Source organism: Miscanthus floridulus, chromosome 8 (assembly GCF_019320115.1).
Source record: "Miscanthus floridulus cultivar M001 chromosome 8, ASM1932011v1, whole genome shotgun sequence".
Lineage (NCBI taxonomy): Eukaryota > Viridiplantae > Streptophyta > Magnoliopsida > Poales > Poaceae > Miscanthus > Miscanthus floridulus.
This window is the reverse complement of record NC_089587.1, coordinates 87,710,329-87,734,902: the sequence shown is the minus strand read 5'-3', so window position 1 is coordinate 87,734,902 and position 24,574 is coordinate 87,710,329. Positions and strand designations below refer to the sequence as shown.

The window sequence follows — 24,574 nt, the reverse complement described above, 5'->3', positions numbered from 1 at the left end:
AACTAGTCTTTTGTGCTGACTGCCTTCCCTGTTTCTTTTGACCACTAATTTTTCTTGTAGTGAGAGCGTTACTATAGCAGATGTGCTTTCGGAGATAGTCTTGTAACATTAATTCTATTTAATGACCACAATATCATAGAGTTACTGATTGTCAGAACTGAAATAGATAGACTGCACACAATTAGTTTGTCCATTCTTTAGTTTGTTCCTAAAATTGATACTTTCATGTCAATACAGAGTTTTGTATAATGTTGATATATGACTGATTCTTTAGTTTAGTAGGCAGTAGCTTCGTGTGTCTTTTTTTCTATACTTGGCAGTATACATGATATTATTTGTTGACAGTATAAATAAAATAAAAACAATTTTAATTCTAGCATGTTGTTTTCAGCTATTTTTCAGTTTCTAGAAATGTAGCATGCAATGCTCGATGTATTGTGTATTCTCCAATACTATTTAGATGTATTATATAACCCTCCAGCACTATGTTACTTGCGGTTTCTTGTTACTTGTAGATCTCTCCAGCACCATTTAGAGTTGGGGAAGGTGAACCTCCATCTTCTTGGGATCCAGTACCAACTCTAGAAGGTACTTCAGAAGCTTATATATGGCATATGCTTCTATATGACTAATCTTTATTAGAGCTTCTATATGACATGGTTAATAATATTTAGCTTCTATATGACTATAAAATTATATGCTTTAGTTCTACAATGCGTCTCTCACTGCGAGATCATATTAGAAAGAGGAGGGAGGAAGAAGACGATGACATGATGCTATTTATTGTCCCCGCCTTATATCTTATGAGTTCTACTAGCGGGGAAGAAAGGAAGAAACATCATACTTTGGAAGAAACAGGCGAGGTTAAAGTTCATAGACTCCTCAAGGGGCATGTCAAGAACTGTCAAGTTGCATTTAGGATGGAACCACACATCTTTAGAGAATTGGCAACTTATCTTAGAAGGAAAAGGCTTGTTGTTGATACTAGGATCACGGTGGAGGAGAAGTTGGGTTTCTTCCTATACATGTTAAGTCACAATGCCTCGTATGAGGATCTCCAAGTGTTCTTTGGGCACAACAATGACACCTTCCATCATCACATCAACCACTTCTTCAAGGTGGTCATTCCTACACTCTCTCATTGTTACCTTCAAGCTTCTGATCCTAATCAAGTGCATCAAAAAATCCAAGACAATCCTAGATTCTATCCATTTTTCAAGAATTGTCTAGGTGCCATTGATGGAACTCATATTCCTATTTCCATAGCATGTGAGAAAGCTTCTCCTTTTAAAAATAGGAAGGGCACACTAAGCATTAATGTGATGGTGGCATGTGATTTTGATCTCAACATCACTTTCATTTCTAGTGGATGGGAGGGATCGGCTACAGATTCCAAAGTGCTACGATCAGCCATGAGCAAGGGCTTCCAAGTACCTCCAGGCAAATTCTATCTGGTTGATGGAGGGTATGTGAATACTCCATCTTTCCTTGCTCCATATCGCGGAGTTCGATACCATTGGAAAAAATTTGGGGCTAGACATCGAAGGCCGCAGAACCCAAAGGAGCTCTTTAACCACCGCCACACACTAAGAAGCGCTTCCCCATTCTAAAAGTTGCCACGTTCGACATGTTGGAAAATCAAGTAGAGATACCTATAGCTGCTGCCATCTGTCATAATATAATCCAATTACTTCATGGAGATGAGGAGTGGTTAGATCATCAGCCAAATAATATCCCTCCAAGTACCTTTGTTGTTGTGCCAAGTGGTGATCAAATGAATGACCTAAATGTGAGTTCAGTACAAGGCAATGCTTGAAGAGACACCATCGCCCAAGAAATGTGGGTTCAGTACCAGCAATATTTAAATCAGTCTTTGAATAGGTTCTAAGAAGTTAATAAGCTTGTAATAAGCTTGGATTGTAATTAAGTAGAGACTTCTTTTTAGTCTTTAAGCCTGAATATAATGAGCTTTTGTCATGAATAAGCTTGTAATAAGCTTGGCTTGTAATAATTGAATAAGCTTGTAATAAGTGAATAGGCTTGTGTCATATTTGACAGTGATGGATGGAAAAGGCTCCCCAAAGTTGAACATGATTGCAAGGGGGTCGCCAAAGATGCATAAGTTCCTGGCTACAACAAGTGCTATTAAAAAGAAGGCTTCTCCTAAATGCAGGAAGGCAAAGAAGATAGGAGGTTCTCCGAAAGGTATGGTGTTTAATTCTTTGCTATTATTGTTGTTATTTCTCTGCTGCTATTTGCTACTAAATAGAAGTTTCTTGAAGTAATTCTCTGCTACACAGTTTATTCCAGCATATGCTATTATAGAAGTTTTAGTAAACCTATAACCTGTAAACTGTTATTTCTATTTGTTGATTGTTGGTAGCCTATAAGCCTATCAATAATAAACTGGTAACCTGATGTCTGAACATTGTTTATGTAGTAGTAAAGCAAAGAGCGGACTGGAATTCGGCCCTTGAGAAGTCCCTGGTAGACATTCTCCATGAGTATAAAGATAGTGGCTACAGAGGTGACAACGGTTGGAACTCTAAAGGGTGGAATAAGATCATGAAGGAGTTCCATCTGAGGAACAAGTATGTCAACTACACAAAGAGTCAGATTCAAGACAAAGAAAGGCAGCTAAAGAAAGACTATAAGATGCTCAAAGCGGCAAGGCAGCAGAGTGGGTCCTCCTAGAATGAAGATAGGCAAATGGTTGAAGGATCACCATCTATGTGGGATAAACTTGAAGTGGTAAATTTATTTCTTGAAGTAATTCTATGGATATCCTCGTAGTGATAACTTCATATTTGATCAATGGTTCTCTTTGAATTTGCAGTCATACCCTAAAATCAAGAAGTTCCGCAACAGTAAGGCAAGATTTCCACTATTTGATGCTTTGGGAGAGCTTTATGATGGTAGGTTCACTTTCTATAGTTGCAAACAGTGCCAATCAATATATTCTTTCTGCTTCTCACTTTAGTATTTGTTTGTTTCTATCTTGTTGCTCTATATTATCCTATGATTCACTTGACTTGTCTAGTAGTCTTTGATCAAGTATTTTTATAGTGCTGATGACTAAGCAACAATATGCTAGTTACAGTTTATATTTTCTACTGATGGAACAATGACAAGAATGCTTTTCTACTAGTGCTAATGACTAAGCAACAATATGCTAGATTTGTAGAGTTAGGTTATATGCTTCTACTTGTCACAATTTATAGATGTCAGAACAATAACTCTACGTCCATGTTCTCATCTATACTGTCATGATGTAGAATTAAGTTACCAGAGTATATGCTGTTGCACATGTGCTATTTTCTCAGGATGAGTATTGCTTTGTTCTGCCATGAGGCATATGTTTAGTCTTTAACATTGATGAACTAACCTAAAACTTATGCATTGATGCACACTTAGTTCTGCCATGAGACATCTTGCAGTACATGATAAGATTGTCCGAATTCAAAAATATAGCTTGATGAACTAACCTAAAAATTATCGTGTAGGTCATTTGGCTTAAGGTACTTATAATCTCACTTCCCTTGGGCCACCACAAGAAGAAGAACCACTTCAACAAATTCATGAAGTAGAAGACTTGGACAGCATTGCGGTTCATGAGGTACTAGATGAAGATGATTCAATCACTGAGATGCAAACAAGTGAGCCTACAACTGTTGAAAGAAGTGGACAGCGAGATTCTCTATCACGAGATGAAGAAAATGAGGTCGTAGCTGTTGAAAGAAGCGGGCAGCGAAGAACTAATACTACTACATCAAGCAAAAAACATGAAAAGGAAGAAAACAGGCCTAAGAAGGGTGAAAGGATTGAAGAAATGATGGGGAGATACCTAGACATGAGGACTAAGCAAGTACAAGATGAGTCTGCAGATCTAGCCAAAGAAAAAGAGGTTGCTGAAGGTAATGACTTCTCTATCAAAAGGTGTATATCCGTTTTGAGCACAATGGAAGTGACAAAGGAAGAGAAGGCAAAAGCATTTACAGTTTTCATCAAGAGCAAAGATAATAGAGAGGCCTTCCTAAGTGAGTGTGAACTAGATCAAGAAGCAACTTTGGTTTGGCTTAAAAGTGCGATGGTCTAACAGGCCAGTCTACTTAATTGCTGAAAACTTGATGTTTTCCTTCTATTTGACTACAAGAGTCCTTTAATCACTGCAAAACTGAAAGAAGAAATATTTTCTAGTTCTGTGCAACCCTTAGAGATGAGAACATTTTGATAGTTGAGTTGCTAGTAAGATGATTTGGATTGTAGAGATGCATTTCTAGTCAGGTTGAACGCTGAGATCTGCTCCTTTCATTTAGCTTGAAAATTGTTGTCCTTTTACAGTAAGGTTGAAAGCTGAGATCTGCTCCTGTCATTTAGCAAATGAAACAGTTTTCTTTGAATTATCAGTTTGTCACTAGTTGTCTATTTTCACCATTCTGATTATGTTTCCACCATTCCTAGTTAGGTAACTGAAATGTGTTTCATTACTTTAGTAAAGTTATTATTATTATTATACATAATGTGCATCATAAGTTAATAATAATGGCTATCCCTTGCTGTGAATGTATATGTTACTATATTGTTGTTTGTATCAAGGGACATTTGAACCTCATGGTTAAGTTGGATTTTTTTATAACCACAGTAATGGCCAAAAGAATTTATATATCACAAACTGGAACAAGTGATGTTTCTTATTTGTGCATGTTAGGGCTTGTTTTTCTCTCCCTGCCTTTTAGTCTTACAATTTGAATCTAATAGCAGCTGCTGATTCACAGAGGATGCAATCACTTCCATTTCTATTTATAACCATAGTATTGGCCAAAAGAATTTATATATCACAAATTGGAACAAGCGATGTTTCTTATTTGTGCATGTTAGGGCTTGTTTTTTTTCTCTGGCCTTTTAGTCTTACAATTTCAATCTAATAGCAGCTGTTGATTCACAGAGGATGCAGTCACTTCCATTTCTATATGTTAGGAAGTTAGCAAAGTTTTTGCTATGTTAGTACTTAAGATAACTGCAGCCAGTTTTAGATCATAGAAAAGAATCATCACTGGCATGGTTAATGAACTCCACAGAAGTAAACATGGTTGCCGGCGCTGGACTGAACTTGTGGCAAAATTTGGTTGCATCATTCTTCTGGATCAGTTTGATAAGAAAGGCAAAGAAACCATTTGTCCTTTCAGTTTGATAAGATAGGGATAGAGCCTGTAAAGACACTGATTAGTTTCATAACTAATCAAAGCTTTTAAACTGACACAATGATTTAATTATGCTTTGGTTGACTACATTACGAGTCATTTTCGTTCAATTATTACGAGTCATTTTCGTTCAATTATTCAGTAATTTGTAAAAAAAACTTGATGTCATTTTCAGGGAGGAGGCAATGATGATCAAGAAACATTCTATTGGACAAAGTGCCTGGACACTTGAGTAAGCTTAAACGAGTTATCTACTGGTTTAAATTATGCTTTGGATTTGTGCACTTTGTGATGGTTTGTGAGAAAAGATTGTAATTTCATGAGTGGATTGTGACAACCTTTTGGTGCACCTTCTGTCAATTTTGGCGGTAGCTAGCATGTCCTTTATCTGTGATTGTCTGTGGTACTCTTTGCTACCCATTATCTCTACATGTATGAGAGCATGATGTGAGACTTGCAGATAAAGAACTCCAAAATATGGGAGATTTATTTATTTTATTTTGCTGCAATGTATGAGAACTTGTTTTTGCTGCAATGTATTTCATAAGATGTATTTGCAACACTCCAAAACAGGCACGTATCCAAAACAGGTATCTGGTGTTAGTGCCCCCAGCAATATCTGTTTTGAATCCGGGGCAAACCGAACAGCAAATGGTTGAAGCAGGAATAGTTACGGGTAGGAAATAGTTACAGGGCAGGGAACGAGTGACAGACAGGTATCCACTCATTCCTGTGCCGGAAGAAATCTACTCCGGCATTGAATTCACAGCAAACGAACGAGGCCTCAGGGTTTTCGCGCGCGAAACCCTGCGATAGCAGTCAGCAGCGCTGACTCGCCAGTGTGTTTCCACATGTTGTCCAGATTGGGTCAGCAGATACAGACAGACTGGACCGGATCGGGGTCAGCCGTCCAGCGCTCCAGGTCCAGGGACTGGTCGACTGGGGAGCTTCCAAACAGTTTCCCTCCACGAGCTGGACCACCATGCTTGCCAGCTCCCACGGATCACGGGGAAGAATTTCTGGAAACAGCCCCAGGCAGGCAGTCAGGCACAAATAATAAACTTCAGAGCACACGCCAGAAGACACCACATGCCAACCCACTTGCCATTTGCATGTGCAGCGATAAACGGACCCTATTTGGCAAGGTACATACATCATCAGGGCAGGGCTGACAACAAAAATCGGGTAGCAAGGATACAAGATTACTTGCATCCAGCCATCTAGGAGATAATCTCTGAGAAGGAACACAGTAGAAGAAAATCTTTCACATTGCACAAACTGAGCTAACACCTTGTTTAATGGTGAGGGGTTGTAATGTACTTCCTGTGTTTCATTTTACAACACTGAGAAGCTGACAGCTCAGGAGTCGACACACAAATGCCTGCTGGGGTTCCTCCGTGGTGATTCTAGGGAGAGTAAGGTGTTTTGTTTTCGCACTATTATGTTACCTATCTGGAAGCACATGAAGTGGAGAAAGTCTACAAGCTTCGGTAGTCCATGACAGTCACTTCGTCCTCAGGAGCATCGAGGTCTTGGTAGCTGCATGAATGGTAAGGTCAAAACTGGTGAAAGGTTGTACCAAAAACACCAAATGATTATGCATTGGGAATACATTTTGGAAATTTCTATTGGTAGTTCACATCAACAGGTATCCAAATCCATTGCATAAGGCTGCTTATTCAAAGCACAAAATTTGCATCACTAGTATCTGGAAAGACGTATATCCTAGTCAAGCATGCATTATAAACTAGCCATATTCCAGGCGACCATAATCTGGTTGAAGTACTAAAACATGGTTGAGAACGACTTGGACTGCAGATAGAGTTCCATAATCAGACCATTCTTCAGCTAGGACATTTTTCAGGGTGCACAAATTATGAATAATCCACTGGCACCAAGCAGGAGTTTCAATTAGCCGATCAGCTTAAATTCTACAGTCAATTGTTTAAATTTGGTACTCAGACTGACAAGAAATATGCCCCATTGTACAAATCAAATCAAATGTAGAATACAATGATACCAAAGTTAAGCTGTCAACAGATAATCAGTTATGCATGCCATGTCTTACTGTTAAGGACCTCGTCTCCAGAATGTTGGAAATGAATTGTTTTTACTTATAGAGCGATGACTTTCTGAGAAACACAGTGCAAACTGCAAAGAGACTTGAGATATAAATAAATACTAACCTTCGTATCCTACGAGGGTCATGCATCTGATGAGGCGGAGGAGCAGTAAAGATTGGGGATGGACCACGCATTGGGGGACCAACACCCCTCCCTGCTTTCCTAGGATGTGGACCTCCAGTTGGCTCAAAAGGAGGTGGCGCACCCTGATCCCTCAACATATGCATGGCAACTTCCGGTGGTGCAGGAATAAACGGTCCGAGCGGACTGCATGGAGATGAACTGAATGAGTACATCGTTGATCATTCAAATTTCAAAATCAGCCAGCAGAAGTTCCAGGCTTACCCAGCACCAGGCACAGGCATTAGAACCGGGGGAGCAGGAATATCTGGAGGGAAGGCACCATGCATAATTGGATCACCAAACGAATCATAAATAGGATCGTCGGGATTTTCACCAGACCCATCATGTGTTGGTGAATCAACATTCCTGTCGAACCTATGATTACCACGCTCATCCCTCAGCCGACTCTCTATTGGTGGCCTTTGTCTGCCTTTTCCCCTCTGAACATTGATCAGTACAAACAGTTAGACAATAATGCCACCAATTTGCAAGCGAGTACAAACTTAGTGATGAGGCTTACTGGAGCAGATTGCTGCATGATAGGTGTACCACCAGGCGCCTTTGGGTCACTGCATTTGAGATAAAATTTCTTATAACCATCTTGCAATTTTTAAACATAGCTAGCTTAATAATTAAAAGAATGGGATTGCAGAAACATACTTCATATAGTTCTCAAAGTAAATATCCTCTCTCGCTTTTGAAGTTAGATCAACCACCAAATCTGCATGCTTCAGTTTAAGATGCTTCTGGACAAACTCAGCAGCATGGAAAAGTTTTGTGCAGCCCTTGGCTCCACATCCATATTTCCAACCATACTTCTCATCCCTTATTTTCCTCACATATGGATCCAAGACTTCAGTAGCAGCTCCATCAATCTTCTCCTTTGCTTTCAACATTTCTAATGGATCCAGACCTTGAATTCTGTCTTGCCAGAATGAATCAAGTTTATTCTCCCATTCGGTGCCATTTGAGCTAGCCCCATTATATGTCCTCGCATCAGCTTTCACATGCCTTAGGCCTTTAGGTTCATTTGTCTCAGACATACCATAATAATCCACACCATGGATACGCCATAAATAAGTAACAAGAGTGTCCAGCAACTCAGCACCCTCAAGACCCTTCACAGTAGATGATCCTCGTATTATAACAATTGGCCCCATTGAACCATGTGACTTATCCCTGTCTGATTTTTCATGGTCACTACTTGAGAGAACGTTGTTTTCAATACCCTTCTCAGAATCAAGTTTACAAATGAGAGCTTGAGCTTGCTCCGTGTCAATTCGAATTCGACGAACCTCAGAACTAACTGGGTGAGCCTTGGGAGCAGCATAATATGAATCATCAGGACCCTTTCCAAGTTTCCCCTTTTTACCATCCCCTTCCACAGCATCTAGATTTTTACTGCTATTATTTCCTGATTTGTTCACTGCCGAACCCGTCAAACCTGGACCTCTGTACAGTACCAAAAAAAAAGTATAATAATTAATACACACTCTTAACCACTGCATGTGGGCATGCATGTGTCATGTGTGGGCGCACGTGTTATTGTGTGGGCTGTGTGTGTGAGAGAGACAGAGAGTCATTGTGCGTGCATGTGTGTGTGTGTGTGTGAGAGAGAGAGAGAGAGAGAGCATCTCACGTGTCTAGATTTCCACTTTGCAATTGTAGGAAGAAATCATTTGCAGTAGTTCTTGCCAGTTCATTCCTTCTGTTTGAATAGACGATAGTTATAGCTACGATGGCATAAAGAAAAAGCATTGCAAAAATGCCAGAACATCATGAAGATGGCAGAGATAGACTAAGAAAGTAGTAAACCTTTCAATGACATTTTCAAGGTTTGTAGGATGGTACTTATTTCTTAACCTACAAGAAAGATGCAAATTTAAAAGTTATTGAAGAAGATAAGATGATATATCACATTGTTGTAATATAAAGAACCATTACCAATCTTCATCCTTATGGAGGTCAAAGTATGCTTTCTTCTGAGTTGTGATGTACTCTGACTTGTACTCCTCAAATCTATAAATAAATAGGATGAACTAAAACGTCAAATTGCATTTCACATCAGCCATAGAAAAAGTGTACCACACACAGCAGAAATGTGCATTTCACATCAGCCATACAAAAAGTGCAGCACACAGCAGAAATGATTCTTTTGATTATAAGGGAGAAAATTTGTTTGCAGTAGAAATATGTGCCTGCCAAAAATTTACAGTACAATAAAAGGGGAGGTCTAGCGCACACACCTGCTTTGAGCTTCAACTGGTGAAACGTCATCTTCAAGTTCCTGAATGAACTGCTTGTATGACATCAGTCCTTCCCTGTAGAGCATCAGTGTTGATCACTCTGGTTGTTTACCGTATTTTTTGTATATAACAAAAAGAAACAAAAGTAATAGTAGCAAATAAAAATAAGGTGAAAATGTCAATTAGGTCCCTCTATTAATGTTTTTCCTTCTATTTCTACTTTAAATAAAACTAGCCAACATGACCAAACTATGCTTTTAAACTAGGTTTATCTTCCCCATGGTTAAAGAGATGGAAGGAAACTAATATACAATTCTAGATGGTTGATTCAAAGTGTTGTGATGAGGTTGGGAAAAGATGATTTTGTAGTGTTCACATGAGATTGTCTGCGACAGCCACTGCTTTTCTTCAGTATATCTATATCAGATGGGAAGGATATGATCACTTCAATTGTTCAGCGCAGATCGCCAGTGTTTCAAAGGCGTCGCCTATAGGCGTACAGGCGTACCCAGCTCGCCTTAGGAAACAGTGGCGTCTTGGCGTCCAGGCGGACCCAGCACTCACCTGGACGTCTAGTCGCCTTTTAAACACTGCAGATCGCTTAGTCCGTAAAGAGTCTATTATACTAGTATTTATTGCGATAAATGGGAGGAGCTGAGTGTACACCCCACACAGGTTCAAGTCCTATTTGGCTCCAATTGGGTGCCCATTTTCCTCTTAATGAAATCGCTTAGTTTCTCCTAAGTGGTCTAGATTTTTTTTTCACATTACACAGGACAACCCCATGTATGTCTTATATCCTTTTTTCCACAATACACAGGACAATCCCATGTACACGTGTTACAACCAAAATTGCCACTTGAAAGCATTACACGCTCACCCCTCATTACTATTTGGGTTGGTTTGCAGGGCGTCACACCAACACAGATTCAATGAATGATTGATGATATCTTTGTGTAGTGATGGCAGCACGCTGCTGCAGCAGCAGACAAGCAACACCGGAAGGGACTCAACTTCATCTTCATTCTGGGAGCTTGGACTATCAGGAAGCACCGGAAATAATGTGCTTTCGAGGGTGTGACATCAGAAGTTGAAGCAGCAGTGGGTGCCGCATATGGAGGCTGATCTTTTGTGCATGAGAAATTTTGATATTTAACCCTCAATACGCATACCCCTCTACATTTGACATCCAATTCGCAAGCCTTTGGAAATTTAACCCTAGGCACGGGAACTCTTTTGATTCGAGGGATTTCTCTCATTTCCTATTTTCAATATATTCTCATATTTACTCAGTCCACAGGAAAAGACTCAAATGCCCACGCACCTAACAGAGAAGGATTGAGGCAGAAGCTCCACCTTACGTGTGTCGCGCAACTCTGCGGACGCCTGCGAGACCGCTGCCCACCTGATGCCGCCCACTCCGCCGCCGGCCACTAGACGCCTTGCAAAGGACAGCAGTGCCCTAGCTACTGCTGCATCATCATCGTGGACGCCATGGCCGCACACCCAGTAGCTACTCGCGTAGGGCCTCCACTCGAATTCTTTCGATGCCATGAACACCGCATGAGCAAACCCCGGGTCCAGCGCCTTGTGGACGTCGTGCCACCGGGAAGCCTAGGCACGCCACTGTCATCAGCGGACTCAGAGGCGCTTGCCAACGCCATCGCTGAGCGAAGCTCAGGGAATCGCTCCCAGACAAACAACTAGAGGATGTGCATCGGTGCCGAGACCGAGGGTGCCTCCGTTCGCTTGGCATAGATGAAGTGGCGGTGGAACGCGGGCGCGCACGCTGTGGCCGCGCGCCAGGAGGACGGCAACGGGGAGTACCTCCCCTGGGAGGATGTCGGAGCCGAAGTCGAGCCGGACAGCGCCGGCGGGAGCACGAAGCGAACTAGCCAGAGGCAAAAATGCATCGTGCTCAAGGCGCTGTGCACATACGAAGAAAGTGTTGTGCACATACGAAAAAAGTGTTGTGCACACACTGCCACTGGCCACCAGACGATGTGCAAAGGACAACAGTGCCCAAGCTGCTGCTGCATCGCCATTGTGGATGACATGGCCGCACACCCAGTAGCTGCGTGGGAATAGGAGAATGGCTTTGCTCTTGGTTCTTAAACTTTTGGCCTTCAACCTTTTGATGGTGGAAGAAATTTCATCTATATGCACAACTCTAGATTTATTTTTTATGAACCAAGATTTGTTTTGAAAAGAGAGGAAGTGGATGGGAGAGGGAAAAAAGGAGATGGTGGGCAGAGGATTAGGTGGATCGATGTGTCGTCTTACCTAAGCCACTTGGATCACATAATAGATGTGATGTTGGTTGTATGAGTTGTATAGCATCAAGCAACAAAACATGATGAGCTATGGTTTGTGGATTGATTGCAACATCGGCGTGAGAGGCATCGTGGACCGCATGAAGGTCCTGCTCCGTGGGCACCCCCGATCTGAAGCGTCGTTTCAACATGTTCCTGCCGTCGCAGTACGAGCTCAGCCTCAGGGACGACGACCAGCACGAAGAAGTGTCAGCAGCTGATAGCCTACAGGGAAGGCCCGCCCAGCATCATTGACTGAATCAAGTGTTATCTTCGCTCATAGCAGGTCTGGCTATGATGCCGAGACCGAGGGCGCCTCCGTTCGATTGGCATAGACGAAGCGGCGGTGGAACGCGGGCACCAGGCAGACGGCAATGGGGAGGACCTCCCCCGGGAGAATGTCGGAGCCGGAGTCGAGTCGGACAGCGCCGCCGGGAGCACGAAGCAAACTAGCCACAGAGACAAACACATCGTGCTCAAGGCGCTGTGCACATACGAAGAAAGTGTTGTGCACATACGAAAAAAGTGTTGTGCACATACTGCTTTCTCTTGCGCATTCATGTGTTCTAGGATAGCCACTGTGATCATATTGCTGTGATTTGTGTTCCTAAGATCAACATTGGCACCTAGCGAGCAGTAGTGCCAACATGGGGCATAAGCTTCTATGTTTCATGGAGCGAGATCATGCATTGGGCTGATGTGTTGTTTGTGGATAGATTGCAGCATCGGCGTGAGAGGCATCGTGGACCGCATGAAGGTCTTGCTCCGTGGGCACCCAGATCTGAAGCGTCGCTTCAACATGTTCATGCCGCCGCAGTACAAGCTCAGCCTCAGGGACAACGATCAGCACGAAGAAGTGCCAGCAGCCGATAGCCTACAGGGAAGGCCCGCCCAGCGTGATTGACTAAATCAAGTGTAATCTTCGCTCATAGCAAGTCTGGAAAAGGTGCCGAGACCGAGGGCGCTTCCGTTCGTTTGGCAAAGACGAAGCGGCAGTGGAACACGGGCGCGTACGCTGTGGCCACGCGCCAGGCAGACGACAATGGGGAGGCCCTCCTATGGGAGGATGTCGGAGCCGGAGTCGAGTCAGACAGCGCCTTTGGGAGCACGAAGTGAACTAGCCACAGAGACAAAAACGCACCATGCTCAAGGCGCTGCTCGTACTCGCCACGGCCACATGTGGCTGCCGCCATCTCCATTAGCTGGTGTTGATGCTGACGAAGAAAGTGCTCTGCACATACGCCATGTGTGCGCTCGTCCCACACCGCCACCGGCCACCAGACGACGTGCAAAGGACAACAATGCCCTGGCTCCAGCTACGTCGCCATCATGGACGCCGTGGTCACACACCCAAAGGCTATTCCCGTAGGGCCTCCACTCGAATTCCTTTGGTGCCGTGAACACCGCATGAGCGAACCCAGGGTCCATCGCCTTGTGGACGTCGTGCCACCGAGAAGCCCTAGGCACGTCACCGCCGTCAACGGAGTCCGGGACACTTACCATCGCCATCGCTAGGCGATCAGGGAAGCGCTCTGAGACCCACAGCTGCAAGATGTGCATCGGCGCCAGGACCAAGGGCACCTCCGTTCGCTTGGCATAGACGAAGCGGCAGTGGAACGCGGGCGCGCACGTTGTGGCCTCACTCCAAGCGGCGGCAATGGGGAGGTCCACCCCCGAGAGGATGTCAGAGCCAGAGTCGAGTCGGACAGCGTCGCCGGGAGCACGAAGCAAACTAGCCACAGAGACAAACACATCGTGCTCAAGGCGCTGTGCACATACGAAAAAAGTGTTGTGCACATACTGCTTTCTCTTGCGCATTCATGTGTTCTAGGATAGCCACTGTGATCATATTGCTGTGATTTGTGTTCCTAAGATCAACATTGGCACCTAGCAAGCAGTAGTGCCAACATGGGGCACAAGCTTCTATGTTTCATGGAGCGAGATCATGCATTGGGCTGATGTGTTGTTTGTGGATAGATTGCTGCATCGGCGTGAGAGGCATCGTGGACCGCATGAAGGTCCTGCTCTGTGGGCACCCAGATCTGAAGCGCCGCTTCAACATGTTCCTACCGCCGCAGTACAAGCTCAGCCTCAGGGACGACGACCAGCACGAAGAAGTGCCAGCAGCAGATTGCCTACAGGGAAGGCCCGCCCAGCGTCATTGACTGAATCAAGTGTTATCTTCGCTCATTCGCTTGGCATAGACGAAGCGGCGGTGGAACACGGGCACCAGGCGGACGGCAATGGGGAGGACCTCCCCCAAGAGGTTGTTGGAGCCGGATTCGAGTCGGACAGTGCCGCACGGAGCACGAAGCAAACTAGCCACAGAGAGAAAAACGCATCATGCTCACGGCGTTGCTCCTGCACGCCACAGACGCGTGTGGCTGTCGCCGACTCCATTGGCTGGTGTTGGTGCTGACGAAGAAAGTGCTTTGCCCATATGCCTTCGGCGCGGTCATGTTGATCCACAAGAGGATACTGCGGATAGCAAGGACTGCGTGCTCGTCCCACTCTACCGCCGGCCAGTAGACGCCGTGCTCCGTGCAAAGGACAACATTACCCTAGCTCCTACTGCATCGCCATCGTGGGCGCCATGGCCACACACAGTAGCTACTCCCGTAGGGCCTCCATTCGAATTCTTTTGGTGCCGTGAACACCGCATGACCAAACCCTGGGTCCAGCGCATTGTGGACATCATGCCACCGGGAAGCCCTAGGCACGTCACCGTCGTCAGGGGACGCTTACTATCAGCATCGTTGGGCGAAGCTCAGCGAAGCGCTCCCATACCCACATCTGCAGGATGTGCATCCGTGTCGAGACCGAGGGCGCCTCTGTTTGCCGTTGTGGAACGCAGGCGCGCGGCCACGTGCCAAGCAAACGCTAATGGGGACGACCTCCTCCCCTAGGAGCATACCTGAGCCGGAGTTGAGTCGGACGGCAGTGCCGGGAGCACGAAGCGAACTAGCCACAGAGACAAAAACGCCATGTTCTCCAGCATGACCGTGCCCTCGCCCAGAGAAGACAGCACGCCCTCGCTCCCTCGCCGCACCCGGTACGTGGTCTCGAGGATCCCCTCTAGGATCCCGAGCTCACGCCACAGAGCCCAACATCTAGGGATTGGGGAGGGCGGCGTCGGGTGGCCGAGGGCAGGCGAGGGGCGGCGTCGGGTGGCCGAGGGCAGGCGGGGGAGCTAGTTCCGGAGTGGGCGGCGACGAGCGGGTGGCGACGGTCTCGAGGGCGTCATATAGTCACGTGACTCGCATTAGGCCAAGCGTCCGCCTCAATTCTTCTCTGTGTTAGGTGGGGGTCATTTGAGTCTTTTTCCGTGGTCAGAGTTGAGAGGAGAATATATTGAAAATAGGAAAGGAGAGAAACTAGAAAAATCCCTCAAATAAAAGGAGTTCGCATGTCCAGGATTATATTTCCAAAGGGTTGTGAATCGGATGTCAAATGTAGGGAGGTGTGCGTATTGAGGGTTAAATATCAAAATTTCTCTTTGTGCATATACGTATTGGATGCTAAGTGTTATCAAAGCAGAAACTCTAATGCTGCTTTTGATTTGTGTGTGTTTTGGCATGTTTTTTGTTGGACCAGAAATCCCCTGCACAGGTGAGCAATCAGCTCACCAGCGCACACACACACACACCACGGCTAGAGGTAGAAAAAGGGGTGAGAACAGAGAGCACACGAGCACAGCACTGCACAAGTCTGAAACTCTGAATGTTTGCTACTCTGAACTGAAATTTTTGTTTCCATGTCTACAGTATATATACAACTCTTGAACCAGCTATAAGGTACACAAGAGTATGGCTGATATCAGCCCCAACTACTCACTACATGGCTGAGAACAGCCACTACAACTAGTGGCCTGTTGCCATACATCTACTTGTACTAACTGTTAGACTGCTATATTATGGGCTGTAGCTTGGGCTATTAGCATTACTGTATGGGCTGTTCGCCCTAGGCTTGGGGCTGAGTGCGCCTGTAGGCGCCCCTTGGGGTTTTATGGTAGATGATCTTGGTTTAGGCAAGGATCTCCGTTGATTGGGTGTTTCTATAAACCCTTGACAATCCTTGCCTATATATATTGTACTCATTTGGTACCTCCATAATCAATCTACCAAGTTTTCCCGAGCCATCTCTTCTTTCATGGTATCACTGAGTCTGGGTATTCACCCCGATTCCACCTCCGCTGCCCTAGCGCGCCTTTTCCCCTTGGCTGCGCTCCTCCCCAACGCGCCCTCCCCTCGGCTGCGCTTCTCCCACCCATCTACGCCAGCTTCCCTGTGCTGCGATGCCTAGGACTCCTCCCCCCTCTCCCGAATTGGCCGCCGCCGCCTCCAAGGCTGTCGTCCCCATGGTATCTAGCCTGGACTCCGATGCCCAGGCCAAGGCTGCTGCCGCCGCCAAAAAGTTGCTGCCGATGCGGATGCTGCTGCGCGCCTACGCGCAGCCAACCGGAAGGTTGAGCGCGATGCCGCCCTCGCGCGCGCCGCCGCAGCTGAGAAGGAAGCCCAGGCCGCCGCTTTGGAGCGCGACGCCGCCGCTGCCCGCGCTCGCGACGCCCTGGCACGCGCCGCCGCTGGTGCACCCGCGGACGGGGACGATGAGGACGACCTCTCCGATCACGCCTCCGACCACAACGACAACACCGATCTGCATCAAGCCCTCCTTCTACAAGAGGCCGCTGCAATCGCCAACCTCCACTCCCAGGCTGTTGGTCCAGAACATCCGCAATCTTGTCACGGTTGTTCTCGACCTCAACGCCGGCAATTTCAATCGGTGGCGCGATCAGCTCCTCCTCATCGTTGGGAAGTATTCCCTTCAACACCATGTCCTGCAGGACTTACCGGCACATGGTTTCCCTGACTGGCAGCGCATGGATTGCGTTGTCAAGTCATGGATCCTCTGCACCATCTCCGACGACCTCGCCGCGACGATCTCAGCGCGCAACTCCACTGCCCGCGACACTTGGCGCGCCGTGGAGTCCCAGTTCTTCAATAACCGCGAGACATGCGCCCTCCTCGACGCCAAGCTCCGCAACTTCGTTCAAGGTGATCTGTCCATCACCGATTACTGCAAGGAGCTCAAGCGCATGGCGGACACGCTTGGTGACTTGGTGAAGTCGTCACCGACCGCACCCTCGTCCTCAACCTCATTCGCGGTCTGAATGAGCGCTTCAAGACCGTCGGCATGCATCTCCGGCGAGGGCGCCCCTTCCCCACGTTCCTGGATGCGAAGGCTGACCTCCTCCTGGAGGAGCTGACGATGGAGAACACGTCATTATCTCAATCGACAGGACTCACCGCTTCCACCACTATGTCAGCCCCGTCGCGTCCTCCTGTTGTTTAAGCAGCCTGCAGCCTCCAGCGCAGGCTCCGGGGGTGGTGGCTCTGCTCCCTCCAAGAAAAGCCACGAAAAACGCGGCGGCCGGCGCGACGGCGCTGGTGGCAAACCGGCGCCCACTGGCACGTAGCTAGGTGCCCAGTCCAGCGCACCCTTTGGTGGACAGGGCGCGCCATGGCCCTCCTTCTACCGCCCATGGGCCAGGGCCATCCAAATGTGGCCTGGACCACAGCCTGGGCAGCGGCCTCCACTTGCGCCACTGCCTGGCACCCCTCAGCACGCTCTGCTGGCCCAGCAGCCTCTTCAACAGCATGTTGTGCCTGCCCCGGTCCTGGAGAACGCCGGGTCTTGGACTGCACCACCCCCCGGCTACTACCAGCCGCACGCTGGACTTCCTACATGGGATCAGCAATCTCTGGCATCGACATTCAGCACCATGACGCTGCAGCAGCCACAAAACAACAATGACTGGTACTTCGATTCAGGTGCAACCTCTCACATGTCATCACATTCCAATTCGCTTTCACATACTACTTCCTCGCGGTATCCTACTCCATCGTCCATTGTTGTCGGTAACGGATCCTTACTCCCCGTTACATCCACTGGCTCTACAGTTATTTCACCATCTTTACGTCTTAATAATGTGCTGGTTTCCCCACAACTTATTAAGAACCTAATTTATGTTCGCCAGTTCACTATTGATAACAATTGTTATGTTGAGTTCGATCCAACTAGGTGTTCTATGAAGGATCTTCTGTCTCGGAACGTGATCGTCAGGTGTAATAGCTCCGAACCGTTGTACCCTCTCCGGCTGTCAGCTGTTCAATCCTTGGTCGCCGCCACCGAGTCTTCACTTTGGCATCGCCGCCTCGATCATCCTGGACACGAGGCCCTCTCCAAGCTTGCGTCGAGTCTTCCTACTTGTCGTCATGATACTACTACTGTCTGTCATGCATGTCAATTAGGTCGTCATGTGCGTCTTCCATTTCATTTGTCAACTTCTCGAGCATCCAATAAATTTGATCTGATACATTGTGATCTGTGGACATCACATGTTCTTAGTGTCTTGGGCTATAAATATTACTTGGCTATTCTTGATGATTGTTCACATTATTTATGGACGTTTCCTCTGAAGTTGAAATCTGACGCTTTTCCGACAATCGCTCACTTTTTTGCCCTTGTGTCCACTCAGTTCGGCACCACCATCAAGGCAGTTCAGTGTGACAACGGTCGTGAGTTTGACAACTCCAGCTCCCGCACGTTCTTCCTTACCCATGGTGTTCGCCTCCGCATGTCGTGCCCATACACTTCCGCCCAGAACGGTAAGGCCGAGCGCATCATTCGTTCCATTAACAATGTGACTCGCTCCTTACTGTTCCAGGCTTCCCTCCCACCCTCATTCTGGGTCGAAGCTATGCAGACAGCCACATATCTCATTAACATCTTGCCCACCAAAACGCTGAGCTCATCCACCCCGCACTTTGCCCTCTTCGGCACAGCGCCCTCCTATGATCACCTACGCGTTTTTGGCTGCACTTGTTATCCCAACTTGTCCGCCACAGCTCCCCACAAACTTCCCCCTCGATCCACCTTGTGTGTCTTCCTGGGATATTCAGCCCATCATAAAGGATACCGCTGCCTTGATCTCTCTTCCAATAGAGTTATCATCTCTCGTCACGTCGTCTTTGACGAGTCAGCATTCCCCTATGCTGAGCGTGCCTCCACTCCATCACCCGCAGACTTTGATTTTTTGGACATTACTGACTATGTGCCGGCTCCCATCGGACCAGCACATAAGTTTCTATCTGCAGGCACTGGTCCTTTGACACCCGCACAGCCACGTGCGGCTACGGCTGACACCGATGATGACCTGGCTGGTTCAGCAGCGCTTGATGCGCTCCCAGCCAGTCCACCAGTTGCGCCTGCCTCGCCTTCGCCCGCACAGCCACGTGCGGCTACGATGTCACCATCGTCTGCACGTGCGGCACCGACTTCTTCGACCTCGCTGTCACCTGTAGCTTTGGCCGAGCCGCACGGACCTCCGCCCTGTTTCCCACCGCTGCTTGTCTTCCCGGTGCCCGCAGTCCGTCACGTGTACACGCACCGTGAGCGCCAAGCTGCTGTTCAGCCAGCTGCTGCCCCTACACCATGCCGGGAGAGCCCAGCTATGGAGGAAGAACATGCTGCTCTTCTCCAAGACCACACATGGGATCTTGTTCCTCGCCCCCCTCGGGCTAATGTGGTCACCGGGAAGTAGATTTTCAAGCACAAGTTCAACGCCGACGGGTCACTTGAGCGGTACAAGGCACGCTGGGTCCTTCGCGGCTTCACTCAGCGGCCTGGCGTGGATTTTTCAAAGACTTTGGCCTATTGCCATACTTCAGCAGTAGTCAGCAGAGCTGACCGATTGCCGAGTCCACTGCTGCAGCAAAACAGAAGAAAGGGGCAGCAGCAGATTATCTAACATTTTTTTTCTGAGTGTGTTTTTCTTCTTCTCTTCTTTCTATTTTTGGTGGAAACCCATTATTCCTTCTACAATGCAATGAAATGCAGCTCTCTTGCTGTCTTGCATGTTCGAGAAAAATATCATAGTGAAAACCATGACAATCTTGACAAGAGTTGTTCCTTAGAAAGTAAAAAAGAGTACACAAAGCCAATTCAGATTTATATATGTACCTACGACTGTTCCCAGGTCCCTCATTCCATCCACCACGTCCAGAATCCGACCAATCTATACATCATATGGAAAATTATAGTTAAAGGAGCATCACTACCAAGTACCAAGAAATTTCAAACATAAGTAGCTTGAAATGACAAGACATACATATGAATCGATTCCGATGCGTACAGTACATATTATGTTGTGTGCTTTGTTAAGGGTATTATTGTTTCGAAGCAGAAGGTACTTCAAGGATGTCACGGATACCCAGAAGAAAAGCATCAAGTCGCACCATTGAGGCCCATACAAGCATGCACATCTTCGAGATAGATGACTACAGTCAAAAGAAGTGTAGCACAGATGTTGGTAAATTCATAAGGTCATCCACCTTCACTGTTGGTGGCTTCGATTGGTCCATCCGCTTCTACCCCAACGGCAATGATGATATCACTAAGCACTACATCATTGCCTTCTTGGAATTGATGAGTAGCAATGTCGAACTGAGGGCGCACTACAACATTCAATTCATTGGAGGGGATGATGTTGTGAAGGACAGCATGATATCATGGTATTCTACAGGAATGCGCCTGTTCAACTCCAGCAATCTCATGAAAGGAGGTGAATATAGACCTAGACACAGGAGATTACAATAATACCCTTAACATGCTTGACACACTCGAAGACTTGACTTATAAGAAAAAAACATTTGCTATGAATTGTGATCCATTCCAATGTGTACAGTACATATTATGTTGTGTGCTTGACACACTCGAAGAAGATCAAGAGAAACATATCAATTACGGGGAAAATGAACTAGATCGGCACTTACCTTTTCAATCTGTTGTCCAACTTACAACTAATAATATCTTTACAAAAATGACAATTTGACAAGGAGCAGTTAATGGCAATCCTGGCTCACTAATTCAATAATTCATACCTGGTGCACGATTCGTATATCGACCATCACCACCTCTTCCTCCTACGCCACCAAGACCATTTCCATACCTAGGAAACAAATCACAGAAACTTCAAAAAATGACACAACGCTCAAAATATGTGGAAGAAAAAAGAACTGGGGGACTAAGTTTTAAAAAACTAGTCACGTAATCTCCTTCCTTTCTCCTCATAGTTATAGCTTTCTGCTCATAGCTAGAGTTCCCAAATTGAAACAGCAAACCCATGCATATATAGAACTAAAACGTTCAACAGTTTCAAAGCATCAAAATATATTTGCTTAATGTAGAAAAAGTAACACTACGAGCTTTTGAATACACAAATTTAATGGCACATTCTCATGCAGAGAAAACGGTAAAGAGATACCAAAATCTACAACAGTAGGAAAGCATAAGAAATACATTTGTTTAATGTAAAAGCCACAAGCGTTTAGATACACAAGTAATTAATAGCACGTTTAGTTGAATCATCCAATCAGTGTTATCAAGTCATCCGAAGATCATGTTAAGTCATCCTTATCAGTACCAATTAGCTCAACTAGGTTTCTAGTCGTCCGATTAATCATTGACTTAACACAAATAATCATCCAATCAGGGAGGAGGAAAACTAAGCTTCATGTTGTGTTTAGAATATTATTAGGCTAGCAGTTTGGCCAACTAGTCTAGGATCCAGAGTTCACAGCAATTCACAAGTGACTCAGAAACCATGGTGAAACTTGAATTCTTGAATCAATGTTATCAAATCGTCTAATCGATCCTAGTCACCATGGCACCGATCAGCCCCACTAATCATGACTTATCGTAGTGCATAACTAATCGCCATGGCAACGATAAGCCCGACTAATTGCGATTAGTCGAACGACTTGATAACATTATGACCAATTAATGGTGGTGAATACTACATAGCAGTATGGCACATATAACCTGATACAGTTATACTATATAGCATATACACCCTTGATACAAGTACAAGTACAATTACAAGGACATGGGGAAGACTAACCGATCTATTAGTCGTCTGATTGGTCCCCTTACAACTAGGCGACTTGATAATATTGCTGCAGGGGTTCACTATAAAAGCTACAGAACAGTTTCCTAATGTAATGAAGCAATTTTCTTATAGCCAAATATCCTATAAATCTTATAAAATTGAAACAAGCCTCATATCTTACTTTATTCAATCTTAAGACTTAACACCACCATTACAGCAAATAGCATGCATTGAAACCTCGTGTCAGTGTCACACTGGAGCCTATGACCTCTCTTCCATATAGCTAAACGAAACAAAAACTGTAATTTCCAGTACACACCAACTGATTTCAATTGACCGCACCTAGACAGCCTTTTCTTTTTCTTGTTTAAACTACCATAATAAACTCCCCATTCCGTCCACTCTCTCATATGCCACTGCCACCATGATCGATTTCCAACCTAGGAGACTAATCTCAACAGCTTCAAAAACCGCCGCAGCATTCAAATCGACGTGCAAGAACAGATAGATAAAAAAACATACGACAACAAAACCATCACATGTTTTACCTCCTTTCTGCTCACAGCTATAAACCACTTAGAGTTATCAGATGGGGACAACAAAGCCCAAGCAGATATAAAACTGTGAAAAGCTATAAGCCACATACCAGCAAACATGCTAGCTTCACATGGAAAAGGGGCATCACAAAACTTTAAATATAACAAGTCATTAATGGCATGTAAGCACAGTCACTGCAGGAAGCTCAGGTCGTTGACGGTGGTAAAGGGATTCAGGAGGCTAAACAGAAGAACTAGGATAGTTCAGATATCCTTAATGTGATGAAATCTCATTTGCAGTGCCGCACACCGCAAGACACAACCTCTCTAATCACCATAGCTAGACCTATCTAAAATAGCAATTTCTGATAAGCAATGCTTGTATCAGCTCCAAGCTAAACTCCTGATTCCAACGCACACTTTATCGCCCTGCTCGTCCCCATGCGAGGTTCTCAAATAGGTTCAACAAACCCACACAGAAAAAACTGCGAAAAGCTATGACAGTTGCAACACATCATCAGCAGATATGCTAGCTTGAGATTAAAAAAAAGGAACATCATAAGACATTGGAGGCACAGATTATCAATGGCACATTAGGTCGAATAGTGAGCACAGTCACTGCAGGAAGGTCAGGTCATTGACGGTGTTAAAAGTATTCAGAAGTTAAACAGAGGAACTAAGAACGCTCAGAGATCATCCTTAATGTGATGAACCGAACCTCAGACTGAAGCATTGCACACTGTAGGTCACAATCTCTAATCTACACAGCTAGACCAAGCCAAAAACAGCGATGTACAGTAAGCACCTTACAGTTCCCGCTGACAGCAACAAGCAGAGCACCTAGCCTAGCAAGCTCCGATCTGCTCCTCTCAACCATACATACAGTAAGCTAAACTCCTGTAACGCCACGCCCACTCACCTCCTGTCGTCCTGGTCGTGCCCTCCGCCGCCGACTGGCCCGAGCCGGCGCCGGTCGAAGCCGCCACCGCCCTCCTCCCTACGCCTCTTGTGCGGGCCGGGCGGCGGGGGCCCGGGCGGCGGCGGCGGGAGCACGGGCGAGGCGCGGCCCCGCTTGCGGTCTCCGCCGCCGGTGGTCGCCGGGGGTGTGGACGCGTCCGCGACCTCGGCCATGGCTGGGCCCCGGCGAGATGCTTGCTAGGGCACCCTGCAGTCTGCCCGCGCCCGCCTCGATCTGGAGGGTCTCTCGTCTCGGAACGGAACAGGTCGGGTTGGGATTTGGAAGGACGAGGAGAAATCAATCGGACGGGAACGAAGTGCCGGGAGAGGTGCGTCGGGACTCGAGAGGAAGAGGGAGACAGAGGTGTGGTAGGGACGTGGGGGACGCGTAGCGGAGGATCTCGTGACGTGGAGAAGGAGAACGTCGCGTGGGGTCGGGATTGACTTGCCGCGTGAGACTGGTCAGTGGGGCCGGCTGCAGTGCGGCCCAGGTAGCAGAGGCATGGGAATTGCTTGGTTGGGGGCTGTGGGCCCTGCTTAGTTTTGGTTGAAAGGGTAAAAAAGAAGGAGAAGCATATGAACGACTTTATTTTTACTAGGTAGTGTGTCCGTAAATTGCTACGGGATAGGTAATATTTTGTACTAATATTAAAGTGACATTTAATTCAAAAAGCAAAGTTTGTGAAATTAGCAGTCACGGAGAGCGCGACGTTATAGGCTTACAAACTCCTGTAATGCGCCTAAGATGATGTTTTATATCGGCAGAAAGAAAATCTAAATCAATCTATTAAACTTGATAATTGCGTGTCCGTACTCGCGCTACGGTAAAATATAAAACAACATAAATTTATAAAAAACAAAACGAACAATCAGATTCATTAAGATCCACGTCTTACATATATTCATTAAGACACACAACACACTCAAGGTACAAAATTCCAATTAAGCTTGCTAATAACAATAGCTGCAATTTCACAAGGCATAGTGGCACCAGCGAATTTGCTTATTTGGGATGAGGCTGCAATGATAAAACAATGCTTTCACTGAATCCTTTAACAATGCTTATTAATGTTTATTCTATGATGGTGACCTAGACACTGGTCAAGAGCAATAATACAGTGGAAATA

At 46.1% G+C, this 24,574-nt stretch overlaps 3 protein-coding genes and 1 pseudogene across 6 annotated transcripts; 2 read left to right on the top strand and 2 right to left on the bottom strand.

The window, feature by feature from the left end:
* Positions 1 to 713: 713 nt before the first annotated feature.
* Positions 714 to 1,865, top strand: LOC136469535 (uncharacterized). The gene is made up of 2 exons (XM_066467694.1): positions 714 to 1,430; positions 1,800 to 1,865. Exons 1-2 carry the CDS (start codon positions 714 to 716, stop codon positions 1,863 to 1,865), a joined length of 783 nt encoding a protein of 260 aa, XP_066323791.1.
* A 193-nt stretch (positions 1,866 to 2,058) lies between these two features.
* LOC136472865 (uncharacterized) lies at positions 2,059 to 3,595 on the top strand (annotated as a pseudogene).
* Positions 3,596 to 5,856: 2,261 nt separating this feature from the next.
* On the bottom strand, positions 5,857 to 23,806 carry LOC136476897 (serrate RNA effector molecule-like). Of its 4 annotated transcripts, XM_066474867.1 has the most exons (14): positions 23,410 to 23,806; positions 20,948 to 21,015; positions 20,399 to 20,521; positions 20,028 to 20,082; positions 9,694 to 9,768; positions 9,392 to 9,466; positions 9,263 to 9,310; positions 9,087 to 9,155; positions 8,108 to 8,899; positions 7,968 to 8,016; positions 7,670 to 7,887; positions 7,388 to 7,591; positions 6,650 to 6,740; positions 5,857 to 6,220 (listed from the first exon to the last, which is right to left on the bottom strand). In XM_066474867.1, exons 1-13 carry the CDS (start codon positions 23,619 to 23,621, stop codon positions 6,680 to 6,682), a joined length of 2,049 nt encoding a protein of 682 aa, XP_066330964.1. In that variant the 5' UTR covers positions 23,622 to 23,806; the 3' UTR covers positions 5,857 to 6,220; positions 6,650 to 6,679. The 4 variants fall into 4 exon arrangements, with proteins under 4 accessions (XP_066330964.1, XP_066330963.1, XP_066330965.1 ...); XM_066474866.1 differs by lacking the exon at positions 5,857 to 6,220 and having other exon boundaries at positions 6,458 to 6,740; positions 23,410 to 23,805; XM_066474868.1 differs by lacking the exons at positions 5,857 to 6,220; positions 20,399 to 20,521 and having other exon boundaries at positions 6,458 to 6,740; positions 23,410 to 23,804.
* On the bottom strand, positions 13,152 to 16,115 carry LOC136475419 (uncharacterized). Its single transcript, XM_066472910.1, has 3 exons — positions 16,110 to 16,115; positions 14,920 to 15,195; positions 13,152 to 13,814 (listed from the first exon to the last, which is right to left on the bottom strand). The coding sequence occupies exons 1-3, from the start codon at positions 16,113 to 16,115 to the stop codon at positions 13,152 to 13,154; spliced, it is 945 nt and encodes a 314-aa protein (XP_066329007.1).
* Positions 23,807 to 24,574: the final 768 nt, after the last annotated feature.

Excerpts from the sequence above, each read along its gene's own strand:
- LOC136469535 (XM_066467694.1), top strand. The coding sequence starts at position 714 with ATGCGTCTCTCACTGCGAGATCATATTAGAAAGAGGAGGGAGGAAGAA. Across the intron at positions 1,431-1,799 it reads CCATGAGCAAGGGCTTCCAA|TACAAGGCAATGCTTGAAGA; the intron begins GTACCTCCAGGC and ends ATGTGAGTTCAG.
- LOC136475419 (XM_066472910.1), bottom strand. Across the intron at positions 13,815-14,919 it reads CCGACTCAACTCCGGCTCAG|AGAAAGCAGTATGTGCACAA; the intron begins GTATGCTCCTAG and ends TGAATGCGCAAG.
- LOC136476897 (XM_066474867.1), bottom strand. The coding sequence starts at position 23,621 with ATGGCCGAGGTCGCGGACGCGTCCACACCCCCGGCGACCACCGGCGGC. Across the intron at positions 9,769-20,027 it reads GGACCTGGGAACAGTCGTAG|GGAAGGACTGATGTCATACA; the intron begins GTACATATATAA and ends GATGCTCTACAG. Across the intron at positions 9,467-9,693 it reads CCAGTTGAAGCTCAAAGCAG|ATTTGAGGAGTACAAGTCAG; the intron begins GTGTGTGCGCTA and ends ATTTATTTATAG.